At 36.7% G+C, this 14,447-nt stretch overlaps 2 protein-coding genes across 3 annotated transcripts; one reads left to right on the plus strand and one right to left on the minus strand.

Moving 5' to 3' along the window:
* Nucleotides 1–4,277: 4,277 nt before the first annotated feature.
* LOC106092603 (eukaryotic peptide chain release factor subunit 1) lies at nucleotides 4,278–6,234 on the minus strand. Its single transcript, XM_013259496.2, has one exon. It carries the CDS (start codon nucleotides 6,004–6,006, stop codon nucleotides 4,693–4,695), a length of 1,314 nt encoding a protein of 437 aa, XP_013114950.1. The 5' UTR covers nucleotides 6,007–6,234; the 3' UTR covers nucleotides 4,278–4,692.
* A 2,320-nt stretch (nucleotides 6,235–8,554) lies between these two features.
* On the plus strand, nucleotides 8,555–12,880 carry LOC106092604 (N(G),N(G)-dimethylarginine dimethylaminohydrolase 1). 2 transcript variants are annotated; one of them, XM_013259499.2, is made up of 6 exons: nucleotides 8,555–8,703; nucleotides 10,547–10,766; nucleotides 10,828–10,930; nucleotides 10,981–11,081; nucleotides 11,141–11,365; nucleotides 12,131–12,880. In XM_013259499.2, the coding sequence occupies exons 1-6, from the start codon at nucleotides 8,669–8,671 to the stop codon at nucleotides 12,254–12,256; spliced, it is 810 nt and encodes a 269-aa protein (XP_013114953.2). In that variant the 5' UTR covers nucleotides 8,555–8,668; the 3' UTR covers nucleotides 12,257–12,880. The 2 variants fall into 2 exon arrangements, with proteins under 2 accessions (XP_013114953.2, XP_013114951.2); XM_013259497.2 differs by lacking the exon at nucleotides 8,555–8,703 and adding an exon at nucleotides 8,726–8,846.
* The last annotated feature ends 1,567 nt before the right edge of the window (nucleotides 12,881–14,447 follow it).

A 14,447-nucleotide genomic window follows, 5' to 3' on the forward strand; every position in this document is an offset into this window, starting at 1 on the left:
AAGACAGATTTGGACCGTACCTGTCATAGTTGTTGAAAGTCGTAACAGAAAACTTTGTGCTCAATTTTAGCCAAATTGGACAAAAATTTCGGCTTCCATGGGCTCAAGATGTCACATCTGGAGATCAGTTTATATGGGAGCTATATCAGGTTATAGACCGATTTAAACCGTACTAGGCACAATTGTTGGAAGTCATAACAAAACATCAGCCAAATCGGACAAAAACTGCGGCTTGAAAGGGCCCAAGAAATCAAATTGGGATATTGGTTTATATGGGACCTATATGCAAATCTTCACCGATTTGACCCATTTGCTATCCCCAACGATCTACATCAATTAGAAGTATCTGTGCAAAATTTCAAGAGGCTAGCTTAACGCGTTCGGCTGTTATTGTGATTTCGACAGACGGAGGGACAAACATGGCTAGATCGACTTAGAATGTCTGAACGGTCAAGAATATATGTATATACTTGTTGGGATTGTCGATCAATATTTCGAGGTGTTGCAAACTGAATGACTAGATTAGTATGCGACATACTAATTCCGTTTGCACTGTATGTCCTGTATGTTTACTGTATGTCTGTCCCCTCCCTCCGATCGCAATCAAGAGAAATTGTTAAGTCGAAAGATCACAATGGTAATTTCAAGGACTTTTGTCTCTTCGTATAGATACTCGATGTTTGCCATCTGAATTTCAGCTTCGATGATCTCCAGGCCGCAATTTCTATTTACACGGACGCAAGCTGAATGAGGACCCGCCGCAGGGGTTTTGGTAACATTTCTATGTGATAAGCGGTCCTATAGATTTCTGGACGGTTGCTCGCTGAGGTTTTTGTGATCCTCAGGGCCTTGGACGTGAGCCTGAGTCATGACCGTTAGCCATTTCAGACTGCCACGATTTATGTGGAAAGTCAGGCGAGCTGTAGACCTTAACTGCGGGTTACGTGAGATCGAGACTGGTCGGAAGCTGCAAGGAGCGTCTCAGACATTTGAGGGCTGCTGTCAGATTGTGCTGGGTTCCGGGCCATCAAGGGGATGGCCGTGTTGGAATCGCGAATGGACTCTGGGAGTGCGTCGCCAATGATGTTAACTGTTTGGGGTGACGGATTCCTACTATGGCGAATGCGATGGGGCTGACGTTGTGAGCTGCAGGATTACCTAGGCCCTGTGACCGAAGTTCTCCGAAACGAGAACTTTGAATATTCTCGAGCTGGGAAAGCCTGACCTTGGTTTTTTTGTATAAGTTTTGATCGGCCACTGTAATTTCAGTTCGCTGACATGGCGATAGCCTCGGGATGATGAGGATTTCTGCGTGGTCGTGGGAATGAGGAAGAGTTGACCATCTGCTGTGCCAGTGCTCTGCGATGCCAGGGATAAGGCGTAAGATTATATGATGAAAAGCCCTCGTCTTCACTGAGCTCTCTACAGTCTCTCGTACAAAGAGGTGGCAAACTCTTAATATTCGCTCTATTCGATATTTTTCTTCTTAGGAGTAAACATAAACATATATCTGCATATTGGTTGACCCCGTCTTCGATATTTTATTTTTTCCTATCAATACTATCAACATTTTTTTTTGCAAAATTTAACAAAAATAAGCGATCCGATACTGAATGTATCCTACAAGATATTGTACATCGCGCCAATGCAAATGCAAATTTTGCCCACTAGGAACAGGGGCAAACTTCTCACATATCAATGAGTGCAATCCAATTCAACTTAACCTCAATGATAATGGGCCTCCTTTTTATAGCCGAGTCCGAACGGCATGCCGCAGTGCGACATCTCTTAGGAGAGAAGTTTTACATGGCATAGTACCTCAAAAATGTTGCCAGCATTAGGAGGGAAAAACCACCGCAGAAAATTTTTTCTGATGGTCTTGCCAGGATTCGAACCCAGGCGTTCAGCGTCATAGGCGGACATGCTAACTTATGCCCTCTATTGGGCACAATTTTTATCCGATGGCACCATCGACAGTTTACTCGGGCAGTCGGGGCAGCCCTCTAGTCGATGAATCCTCTTTCGGCCTCTATACCGCTTTTCTTTTATGTTTATCCTTTTCTAACAGCTCTTGCCTCTCTACTATATTATTTCAATTTAATCTAGATCGAACACAATGAATCAGAGGTCTCCGAGTGAAGCGGTGGAGCATGTCATCTTAACTAACCTAAATATAACGCAAGGTGAATGTAGAAATAGCTGCGCTGCTCCATGGCAATTTCAAAGCTCTCCTCAATTCAAAATCCTATCCCAAGTCTTGTAGTATGTTCGGAATGATGTAAAACGCCATAAGGGAAACTCATGAATAATTGGCGACGATGCAGAGTTAGTTTAATATAGGTTAGGTTGAATGGGTTGCCCACCAAAGGTGAGTTCACTCGGAGGCCAGTTTTTCCCATTGTGGTTCCCTAGAAACAGAGAAAGGGAAGAAAAAGAAAATGTGAGACCTCGTACTAAAGGTTATACATGAATAAAAGAAAAAGACAGGAGGAGTGGAGAAAACTGAGCGGGGGTGAAGAACCGCACGTCCCTACGCAAGCACGGATCTACCTACGCCGGAGCTTGTGGCACTCCCCATCGGAAGCATTCTGCTCCCTCCACAAACCTCAGAAGAGATACCAGAGGTAAGGCTGCAAGTGTACCCAGATCACAGAAGAAACGGCTCCCCAGAAAGTAGAGCCTACGTCTCTGCAGACTCGGACAGGAACACAGCAAGTGCTCAATAGTCTCCTTCTCATCCTCATCGAGGCAACTCCTACAGAAGTCATTGTACGGTATCCCCATACGCGCAGCCATGCGGCCTATGGCACAGTGTCCGGTTATGACCCCTGTCAGAGTACTCATCGAACTCTTATCGAACGCCAGCAACTCCCTCGTCCTCCTCCTGGCGATGACCGGTCATAGTGCCCTCGCAGTCCGACAACCATCTATTGAGTCCCACTTCACCACCGACGCCGCCCTGACCATCCCGTCCATCCCAGGACAGTTTCGAATCGAGGACTATGGCTATAGTTTAATATAAAATCAGGCTTAAAATAATAGTCCATATAATTTGATTCTACAATATTTATGGCACAAAACATGCCAGCAGTCATACCGTTCCAAATAAAATGGTACAATCTGATATGTTGTTTATCCGCAATAATGCAATATTTATCTCGTGTTTAATTAACTTTTTTCTTATTTATTATTTGATAATTTATTTCAATCCTAATTTGGTAAATTTTTAAAGTAAAATAAAAATTGCTATTAAAATTTCAGTGGAATTTTTGCTTTTTTAAAATTAAAATCTAAATGATACTTTTGTCTCTGACTGTATATATATCCGTTAACATTTTTGTTTTATTGTCCTTTATTGTTTAGTTTTTTTAACCTCATGATGCAATGCCAATGAGAAGAAAGCGAAAATGTTAAAACAAAATAAAAACGAGCAGGCAAATGATAGCATTGACCTCTTGTTTATTTTAATCACCCGAAAAAAGTTCAGATGTGCATTTATTATTATTATATGATACATTTTGAGTGGAGTTTTACAACAGACCAATCGTACACAATTTTAAGCAAATCGTTTCAGATTTAGATATATAGAGGCCACTTGTACGTTTGGTGACCAAACGATTGATGGTGCTAGTGGAAACCTAGTAAAAACTCAAGAAGTCAACACGGAAAATGGGAACTTAATATGAAATTTTGTAGCTCTCAATTTTTTCGGTCTTTAACTTGCAGTCTTTTTTGAAATATTGTCGCTGGGGAGGCAAAGGCTACAGAAAACTTTATATTATGTTTTTTATTTTTGATTTAGATTTAAATAGACCTTATGAATTACTCAGACTGTATTATCAATGTAAAATGTGTATAGGCCTTATAGGCTTCTTATTACAATGAATGTTTGATAAATGAAATGAAATGTGTAGGATAAAATTTAGTCGTAAAAAACACATTTTAAAATATTAGAAAAAGATAAAATTACAATAAATACCATTATTACAAAGGAATGTAGGAATGTACATCGAATGTGAGATCGAAATTTTATGTATAGACTAAAATATCCCAAAGGGAGCAGTCCCAATTCTTTTCAACTACCCAAGTTCATATTTCACAAACTGTTGACAAAGTCCATGTAACCATATTAAAAGAGCCCAAGTGTGCTAAAACCTTTCTGATAAATATAGTTTTGAAAATTATTCAAATAAATTGTATCACATACCCATATTTGTGTGGAACACCCTTATAGCATGCCCTCAGAACGGTTTTAAGCAAGGCCAGAATTCCAGGGGTTAGTTTTACGGTTTTTATTGTTTCGAAATTGAATATGTATGTATATTTTCATTTATTACAGCAATGCTAAATGTTAAAAGATATGTGGTACATATAGTTTTGTAAACATTTGTATCAATATTCCATTTCCAATTTTCAATATGTATGGTATTTTCAAGTAAAAAGATCCTCCAACTCTCTGCATATATATGTATGTATGTACGTATGTTATTTTGGCTGCTGGGAGAGGAAATCCAAAGTGAATTTAACATAGTTTCGAATGTGTGTGTTGAATTCAAATAACATTAAAAAAAATAATATATATTTAAAACTGTCGACTGTAGCGCGTAAGCTGTAGTGACTGGAAGGGGGGAAACAGGAGCAATTTTTCAAATACGGACTTCCGGTGAAACAGCTTCATCGTTGTAAAATTATCTAGTAATCGTCTAAATCGAAGTCCTCATTGTCCAAATCATCAAGCTGCATGCTTTGGAAGTCCACTTTGTAGCGAAGGATGCCACCTATGCCACCAAAGCCGCGCACAAATTGACTTCCCTCCTGGGATCTATCGGTAATAATTTCAAGTGTGGCACCAAATATTTTATAATTGTTCGCTAGCCATTCCAACAGCGGCAGTGATTCAACAAGTTCCATTTCAACTCCAGTCTCTTTATCCGTAAAGTGAGATTTGTCTTTTTCTTGCTCTGGCGTCAAATGTAATACTGTATTTGACGTTGCATTTGCATGATTCTTCAAAACGTATCTCTGAATATCTAAGTTCTCCCAACAGATCAATGTCTCGACAGATCCCAGTTCTAGCGCACGCAATGTATCTTCAATTCCAAAACAATATTTGCCCGTGTCCTGAGAGATCTCATCGAAGTAACGGCCAATGAGTTTTTTCTCTTGTATGAATTTGACGTTTTGCAATGACTCAGCCGCCAGCTCAATGGCTTGATTGAATCCATTTTCACCACCATAAGACACATCGACCATTTTGATGATTTTGGATTGCAATCGTGGATCAAACATATCAGACTGGCCAAGCTCAGTTTTGAAGTCCGCACTACCAGCTAGAATTAAACCAGCCACATTCGGCTTATCGTTGGTAATGAACAACTGAGTAGCCACTTCAGCAACTTTTCGCACGTAATTGTGACGTTTTTCCATACGTAAACGGGCAAAACGCAAAGCAGATTGACCACCTCTTCCGTGTTTCTTCGGCAAATCTACAGTGAATTTATGCAACACATCTCTTGTGTTACCCTGCAAGGTACCAAACAACGCTCCATTACCATCCATGACAATGAAGCCAAATTTATTATCATCAGCCAAGAGGGCAGTAAGAGCTTCAGTATGAAACTTATTGTCACACAAGTACAATGAAGTATTAATGGGCTTAAAGGGTTCAAAATCAATGTTAACCTTCTTTTCTTTTCCTTCATCGGTAACAATGGTGCCGCAATAAATCACCAATCCATTGGGGGGCACTTTAGTGTACAATTTCAGTCTGTGTTGTACCGAAGTGATAGCACCCAAAACGGAGAGGCGATTTACACGCGACTTGATGTTCGAGGCCGTGCCAAATTCATCAGCTAACATTTTGCTGACACGTGATATTTGATCCTTGGGTGGAATAATGAGGGATATCATACTAGTGCCATTACCTCGAGCCATTTCCAGACTTTTAATTAGTTTCTTAATTTTCCATATTTCAACATTGCGATCAGCTGACGTTTCTTCAGACATTTTGGTGTTATATATGATCACTACAATTCCAAGTTTCTCGATCTGCTTTTAGTCCGAAGAATTATTTGCCAGATAGATCGAGTCTGCAAACGCCACGATTCCCTCTTTTGTGTATAAAATAGATTTAACTTTCTACGAGAAAATTGTAGGACCACACGAGCGATTTCGATGTGTCTTCAAAAGAGCTTTTACGTCCGTGTAGCGTGTTCAATAGGGTTGTTCGCATATAGAGATATCAATGCAACCCTACGCGATCGCACTTGCGTGATCGTATGGCTTAACAAAAATGAAAGCTGTGGCATTAAATGATTAATATGAATAAAAAAACGTATAAAATGCTAAGACAAACTTTTGTTTTTAAAAAATATTACAATTTATATTAATTTTCGGTATATATGTACAATTTTGATTTTGACAAGCAATGACAAATACACAATTTTGCCAGACACAGTGATTAAACAAACGGCTTGTTTACATCAATGATTTTAAATGCTTTTTGTAGAAATTTGATAAATGGAAGTTTTTTCTCCAAAGCCGATGGATTTTCTCAATTAAAATGCATTAAAAATATGTGGCTGATCTTAAAAAATTCCATAACCCTTATCTATTCACTTGAAATGTATTTTAAATTGATTAGGGAAGTGTTTTCCATCCAAGATAGATCCATTTGAACCACAGTTTTTAGCTTAACTTGAATTAAATACATATATAAATAATAAATTCACGCTAACTGTAACTGTAGTACAATAAATGTTCAAGTGTGATCACCCATATAATATATTTTTTCAATACGTCCAAACGACAGACTGACCTAAAAGATGACGTTGCGATAAACAGTTATCGATCGAAGACAAAGCAACTGGTGGCGTTTCGATTTATTATCGTCTTCTTGTTATGTCAAAAATGAGCCTGTTTTGCTATGGTATAGTAAGTTGGGCAAGGCGTATCTAAAAGGTGATCTCACGCAAAGCGCATTTAATAGCCGGCTAGCTCTGAAAAAAAAAATTGTTTAGAAAAATTTTCCAAACAATTTTCGATGATTTGGTAACTATTCATCCGATTTCGATGAAATTTGAAACAGTGAGTTCTGGTAGACCCCTTTTCATTTCTGTGAAGTGCGATTCAGATCGAACTATATTTGGATATAGCTGCCCCTTGACCTACACCCGATCTCCCGATATAGGGTATTGAGGCAATAAAAGATCCATTTACAGATCGAACCAGGTAGTGTACCGTAAACAGCTGAGTACAATTTTTCTCGCGAAGTGCACTATCTGTCAACGAGTTTTGGTTCTGTGTGTGTATTATATTTAAGAACCATACCACACACAAACAACGAAAAATGGCGCGAACTAGTAACATACACAAAATCAGAGTTGCACAATCCCTGATTTTGACAGATAGTGCAAGCAATATTTTGTTGTTGGGCAACTGCCACTACCTGTAAATGAATATATCTTGGACCCGACCATATTTGGATATAGCTGCTATAAAGACCGAACACACGATATAGAGTATTGAGCCCAAAAAAGGAAAATTTTTCATCCGATTTAGATGAAATTTGAAACAGTGAGTTTTGATAGACTTCTACACTTGTTTGTTGAATACCGTCCGGATTGAGCTCGATATAGAGTATTGGGCCTAAATCGGGAGATCAGGCGGTCGGCCTATAGAACTGCTATATCTAAATATTGTCCGATCTGAACCACACTTCATAGAAATTAGTGGGGGTCTACTAGAACTCACTGTACCAAATTTCATCGAAATCCGATGATAAATGACCAATTTATTGTCTCAAGACTCTAAGTCTCGAGATCGGTCTATATAGCGGCTATATATAACCAAAATCCAGTCTTATGAGATCAGAAGATCAGGTTTATATACAAAGAATACGAAATCATCAAACATTTTTTGAAAAATGTTATTATACTTAAGATATGTGCAAAATTATAAGTCCCCAGCTTTTAAAATGACCAATTTATTGCCTCAAGACTCTAAGTCTCGAGATCGGTCTATATAGCGGCTATATATAACTAAAATCGAATTTTATGAGATCAGAAGATCAGGTTTATATACAAAGAATACGAAATCATCAAACATTTTTTTAAAAATGTTTGGTGATTTTTGGGTATAAATGGGTAAATACCCGGGTATTTACCCAATTTACATTTGAGTATTTACCCATCGCCCATCTCTATATATGAGTAAAGAAAATGCGAGGAAGAAGATAACAACAAAGAGAATGCAAACAAAAATCTGTCATCTTAATACCGTCAGAGCTAGCCGGGTTCGCGCGAAACAACCTTTTAAATATGCCTTGTTATTATTATATTATATTAATTTATTTTATTATATTAATTTTTCACACATTTTTCATTTAATTTTTTTATATGGAGTTTGACAGTTGCTCATGTGGAAAGCCAAATAGAGTACCAACCCTAACGACCTTTCTGAAAATGTGAACATGCCACAATCACGTATCGTATTACATCAACGTATCATTTCAGAATCACATCCTCTAACCGAGGTTTAAAAGGGAAATGTCAAGACGTCGTTGTTATTGTTTATACCAATAATCAAATAGTTCAAGCAGGCGAATTTTTAGCATTTATATATTAGAATTTTAATTATAACACATTCCCGTAACTATAGTTTAATTAAAATGACGTTGAAATATAGTCACGCAATAGTTGCCAGGTAAGTCTTTCTGACTGAGCATGGTATGAGGCGAAGTGGATTTGTTTTGAAATTTTCTAATATGGAAAAAGTATGTGTTTTTCGCAACATGTAAGAGTTAGAATAGATAATCGCATTGGGCGTTGTACTGGTTCTAAGCATAGGTAAGAAGTGAGTCTTGATGACGGTATGTGCTAAGTAACTTACTCTTATAAAATTATAGCCATGGGGTGTGGTTAATTTGTGGCAAGTTTATTCATATGTATGTACGTGCATGTATTAATATTCAGGGGCGGATCGGGCCACATGTTACTTAATTTAATCTTTTAGCATTCGCAAGGCCTGTAAATTAAAAATTCTAATTGCTCTGGAACATGTGAAAGTGAGGTGCTCTGATGTTCTACATGGAAGCTTCTAGAGGCTAATGAATTAGATTAGACTCTATAGACACATTTTGCAGATGTAGATGTTTGTTTATACCATTACACAAGAATAACTAACATTAGGGGTATGAAGCAAGAACATACATATATGTAACAAATTTTGCAAAAAAACAACACATATTTGCAAAAAAAAAACAGCCATTGCACGGATCATTAGCAACAAATATTTCAAGCAAAATATCTCTTGTTGGCGGTCCTTTAAAATCCTTTGGTTAATCGGTTAAATAGATATCAAGTTTTCGATATTAATGAAAATTTTGCTATTTGACCTACTAACATTGTTGTGTATGTCGTGCTATTTTTCGGTTTTAATAATAACTAGTACTAAGTTTTCCGCTCGGTCCTTAATGGAATGTTCATGGGTAAATTTCCCTTTGCTCTAAGCGATATTTCCATACTTTAAGGATTTTTTACTGTAACTGAAACATAATAGAAAAAAATTTTATCTACACATTCAAAAATTTCATTTTTTCTAAATATTTTGTATATTCTGGAATAACACATCATATTCCAAAACATCTACATATATATATATATATATATATACATATATATATATATATATATATACATATATATATATATATATATATATATATATATATATATATATATATATATATATATATATATATATATATATATATATATATATATATATATATATATATATATATATATATATATATATATATATATATATATATATATATATATATATATATATAAATATATATATATATATATATATATATATAAAGGGTGATTTTTTTGAGGTTAGGATTTTCATGCATTAGTATTTGACAGATCGCGTGGGATTTCAGACATGGTGTCAAAGAGAAAGATGCTCAGTATGCTTTGACATTTCATCATGAATAGACCTACTAACGAGCAACGCTTGCAAATCATTGAATTTTATTACCAAAATCAGTGTTCGGTTCGAAATGTGTTCATTCACCGTAACGTTGCGTCCAACAGCATCTTTGAAAAAATACGGTCCAATGATTCCACCAGCGTACAAACCACACCAAACAGTGCATTTTTCGGGATGCATGGGCAGTTCTTGAACGGCTTCTGGTTGCTCTTCACTCCAAATGCGGCAATTTTACTTATTTACGTAGCCATTCAACCAGAAATGAGCCTCATCGCACTGATTTTGGTAATAAAATTCAATGATTTGCAAGCGTTGCTCGTTAGTAAGTCTATTCATGATGAAATGTCAAAGCATACTGAGCATCTTTCTCTTTGACACCATGTCTGAAATCCCACGTGATCTGTCAAATACTAATGCATGAAAGTCCTAACCTCAAAAAAATCACCCTTTATATATATATATATATATATATATATATATATATATATATATATATATATAAATCAACTTTCTGTAAGTGTTCAATATATTCTTTTTTTCCCAATAGGATATCTGATTCGCTAAAGAATAAAACTGAATTTGACCTAGCACTTGCAAAGGAACAGCATAAGCAATTTTGCAGTCTCTTAAGAGAACTTGGACTAGATGTGATAGAACTACCACCTGATGACGAACTACCCGACAGTGTTTTTGTAGAATCTTCAGCTGTCATATGCAATGGTGTAGCTTTAATTGGTAAATCAGATGACCCCATGAGACAAAAAGAGGTACAGTAACCAAATGTTATTTAGGAAATAATCTTTTTTTAATTTTAATTCTGTTCGGCAGGCAAACAGTATGGCCATAACGCTAAAAAAGGAGTTGGACATTCCAGTTGAAGTGATAGAAAATCCTAGCGCACAACTTCATGGCGGCGACGTGTTATTTACAGGTATGTTATGTCAAGCATATAGCGATTACGTTGTTAATCATTTTTTTTAGGAAGAGAGTTTTTCGTTGGTATACACAACGGATACACTAATGAAGATGGAGCCAGGGCAGTTGCCATGTCCTTTCCTGAGTATCCTGTGACGCCAATAAAGGTGAAAGCAAAAGTTAAAGATATTCGTTATTGTGATGTTCTATTATTCTATATTTTCAGGTGGGAGGAACAAAACCTTTGAAGTATTACGTTTCAATGGCAGGTCCAGATGTATTGTGTGTTAGCACTAGTGAGATTTGTCAAGAAATAGTTAAACGGATGGAACGTGAAGCTAGTTTTAAATATCAAAAAATTACTTTACCGGAAGAGCATGCAAGCAATATGTTATACATAAATGGAACTTTGATTCATCGTTCTCCTCAAGAAATTTTAGAATCTCATAAGGTAAAAAAAAACAATAAATTGTTACAAATAGGTTGGCGCTTAGTAGTATCTATGAATTCATATAGAATGCAGACTTAATGATCGCCACTAATGACTGTTGTTGATGATGTCGTAGCCACATTTTCAAGTGGAGGGGGCGATCTTTGTCAAGCTCCTTTAGGTGAGCATTCTCGTTCCGATCCAGGGTGGCCATTGGTTATTTAAAGGTGCCATTAACTCGTCATATCGTGCATTATAGGCACTTGGTATTTATGCAAGAGCCGGTGCCGCCCGACCTCTCACTGAGACTCTTTGCTCCATACCGCTGATTGTCCACGACTGTCGTTGCAGCTACTCCGTATGGAGTATTCCACTATCCGCAACCTGTGGACGCGCCCTTTAGCTCGCAGCTAAGCTTCTCGCCAATAGCAATGAACACCACATAAATCGGAATTCAATGTTCCGGCCTGTGTGGTGCTCTCAGCTACCCAGTACCGGGAATAATTACTGCCATTATATGTTGCTGTAACAGAGTTATAGCTATAAAAAATAAGCAAATCGTTCATTAAAGGAGGAAGTTTGAAAACTTTATATCAAAGCCAACTAAAAATATTTTGTACAACCGTTGCTATAACAAATACTGAAATTTGTGTTTATAAACCGCCAATGTTAAAAATATTGGGTTTCAGAATGGTGGCAATAATCGAGATATCATTCGAGATAAAATTTCTGAATTCTTCTATTTTAACAACACCCTCTAATTATGTTCTGCTCTCTTTTTTACAGATTATTAAGGAAAAAATTGACATTCCAACGCGTAACATAAACATAAGTGAATTTAGTCAGTTCTCATCTGGCTTAACATCGGCGTGCATACTACTTAGACGCTGGAAGTCTATACGAAGCATTTAAATATACAAAACAAAAACCTCTCCATTATAATAGGCAATACAATTCCACATGAGAAGTATCTTCCGTAGATTTATTACGATACAGTAGCTAATTACAAAGTTATAAATGAAATAATGCAACACAACAATACATATTATATACATTTATTATATCGTAACCTGAAATGAGAATGCATCATGCTAACTTTTTCCAATATAGAATTTGTACCGCAAATATTAAATCTAAAATTTTGATATTATTATGATTAGTCAGTACAATAACAAATTTACATTTTTGGAAGAGGTAAAAAATATTGTTTATAACTTAAAGAAGACACTTCCGGTACTAAAATCTTAAATAACGTTGTTAAAAATTTTTTGTTTAGGGTTGCGATAACTACATGTTTTTGTTAAAATAATATTAATTCAGTATTTAGTTATCTAAAATTTGTATTTACAGTGTAAATGTTGAATGGAAGCTATTGCATGCACAATTTTGTTATCAGTTTTATTTATGGCAACTATAATCTCACTCCTCTTTTACACACCGTTTTTACGGTAATATTTTTACACTTACTGTGTAAAGTAGAATGTTATATAAAAATCCAAATACACAAAAGAAATTATTTATACAAAACAAAAACAAGTTAATTTTTTATTCACATTGTAAGAGCTATGAAATAATATATATAATGAGCCTATATATTACCATTAGCATGGACGGAGTAGTTGCCTCAGAGTCTGAAGAACTACGATTTTTTCACGAATGGGTAATGGGATCAAGAGAGAGAAAAGAAATAGCCTCGGCAGTAAGATATGACGCAAATGATTCCTTCTTTATGATTTCACAATGGTGTTAGCATCCAGGAGTTCAATGCTGTATGTGTATATTATAAATAATGTGCCACATTGATCGTCTCGACAATCTCAGTCGAAATCACGACAGCATTGGAACGAACTAAGCATTCCTCTTGACATTTTTTGTAGATACCTCTTACTGTCGAATGTCGTTGGAGCGGTACGGCATAACTGTGAGCACCACACAGACTGAAACCTTGAGCTCCGACCTGTGCAAAATTTTCCTTGAAGATTCCATTAAGGAATATAGGCAAACTTCTTACATATCATATCAGTGCTGTCCTATTCAAGATCAAACTCAACGATAGTCGAGACCGAACGGAGTACCGCGGTGCGAAACCTTTTGGGGAGAAGTTTTTACATGACATATTAACTCACAAATGTCGCCAGCATTATTAGGGGAAAACCACCGCTGAAATTTTGTTTTGAAGTTCTCGCCAGGACTTGGAAACAGGCGTTCAGCGTCATAGGCGGATATGCTAACCTCTGCGCTACGATGGTCTCCAAAACAACTTACTATTGTAAAATGAATATACACCCTTCATTCGGTGGTCGGTTTAAAAAAGCAAGAGACATTTGCTACAATTGGTCTACCTATACCGGAGATTTGGGGCTCTTTAATATTGGATAAAAGGTTGGGTTCGCCCTCTCTTCTGATATCAACAAATGAAGTATCCTATTTCAATCAGAGGCCCAAACTCATTCTTTGAAAATTTCATAAAAACCGGTTCAGCCGTTTTGGGGGATTTTTGGCGGTCCTTAGACATTGGTTCCCTGATATTGTTGTTAGATTTATATTCCACTTCCAAAGACCTTTCATTTGAGTCCCATTTGTCCCGGTCAAAAAATACGTTAAAAATATACATGTCCTTTTGATGGCTTTTTTTCTGAGTGAAGCCATCCCACACACTTGGTGCCGAGAAAATCGTATTCCATTCTCAAATACCTTTTATTTGAGTCCCATATCGTTTCTATAGTATGTTGTTGGAAGTCGTAACCGAACACCGTATGCAAAATTTCAGCAAAATCGGACCAAAATTGCGGGTTGCAAGGACTCAAGAAGTCAAATTGGGAGATCGATTTATATGGGAGCTTTATCAGGTTATAGACCGATTTGAACCGTACTTGGCACAGTTGTTGAAAGTCATACCAGAACACTACATGCACAATTTCAGCCAAAACGGACAAAAATTGCGGCTTGTAAAGGCTCAAGAAGTGAAATCGGGAAGTCGGTTCATATGGAAGCTATATCAGGTTATAGACCGATTTACGCCGTACTTAGCACAGTTGTTGTGCTAAGTATGGCGTAAAGTACATTTCATAAGCTATCTAGATTATCTAGTATTGGAAATTTA

This window comes from Stomoxys calcitrans, chromosome 4, assembly GCF_963082655.1.
Source record: "Stomoxys calcitrans chromosome 4, idStoCalc2.1, whole genome shotgun sequence".
NCBI lineage: Eukaryota > Metazoa > Arthropoda > Insecta > Diptera > Muscidae > Stomoxys > Stomoxys calcitrans.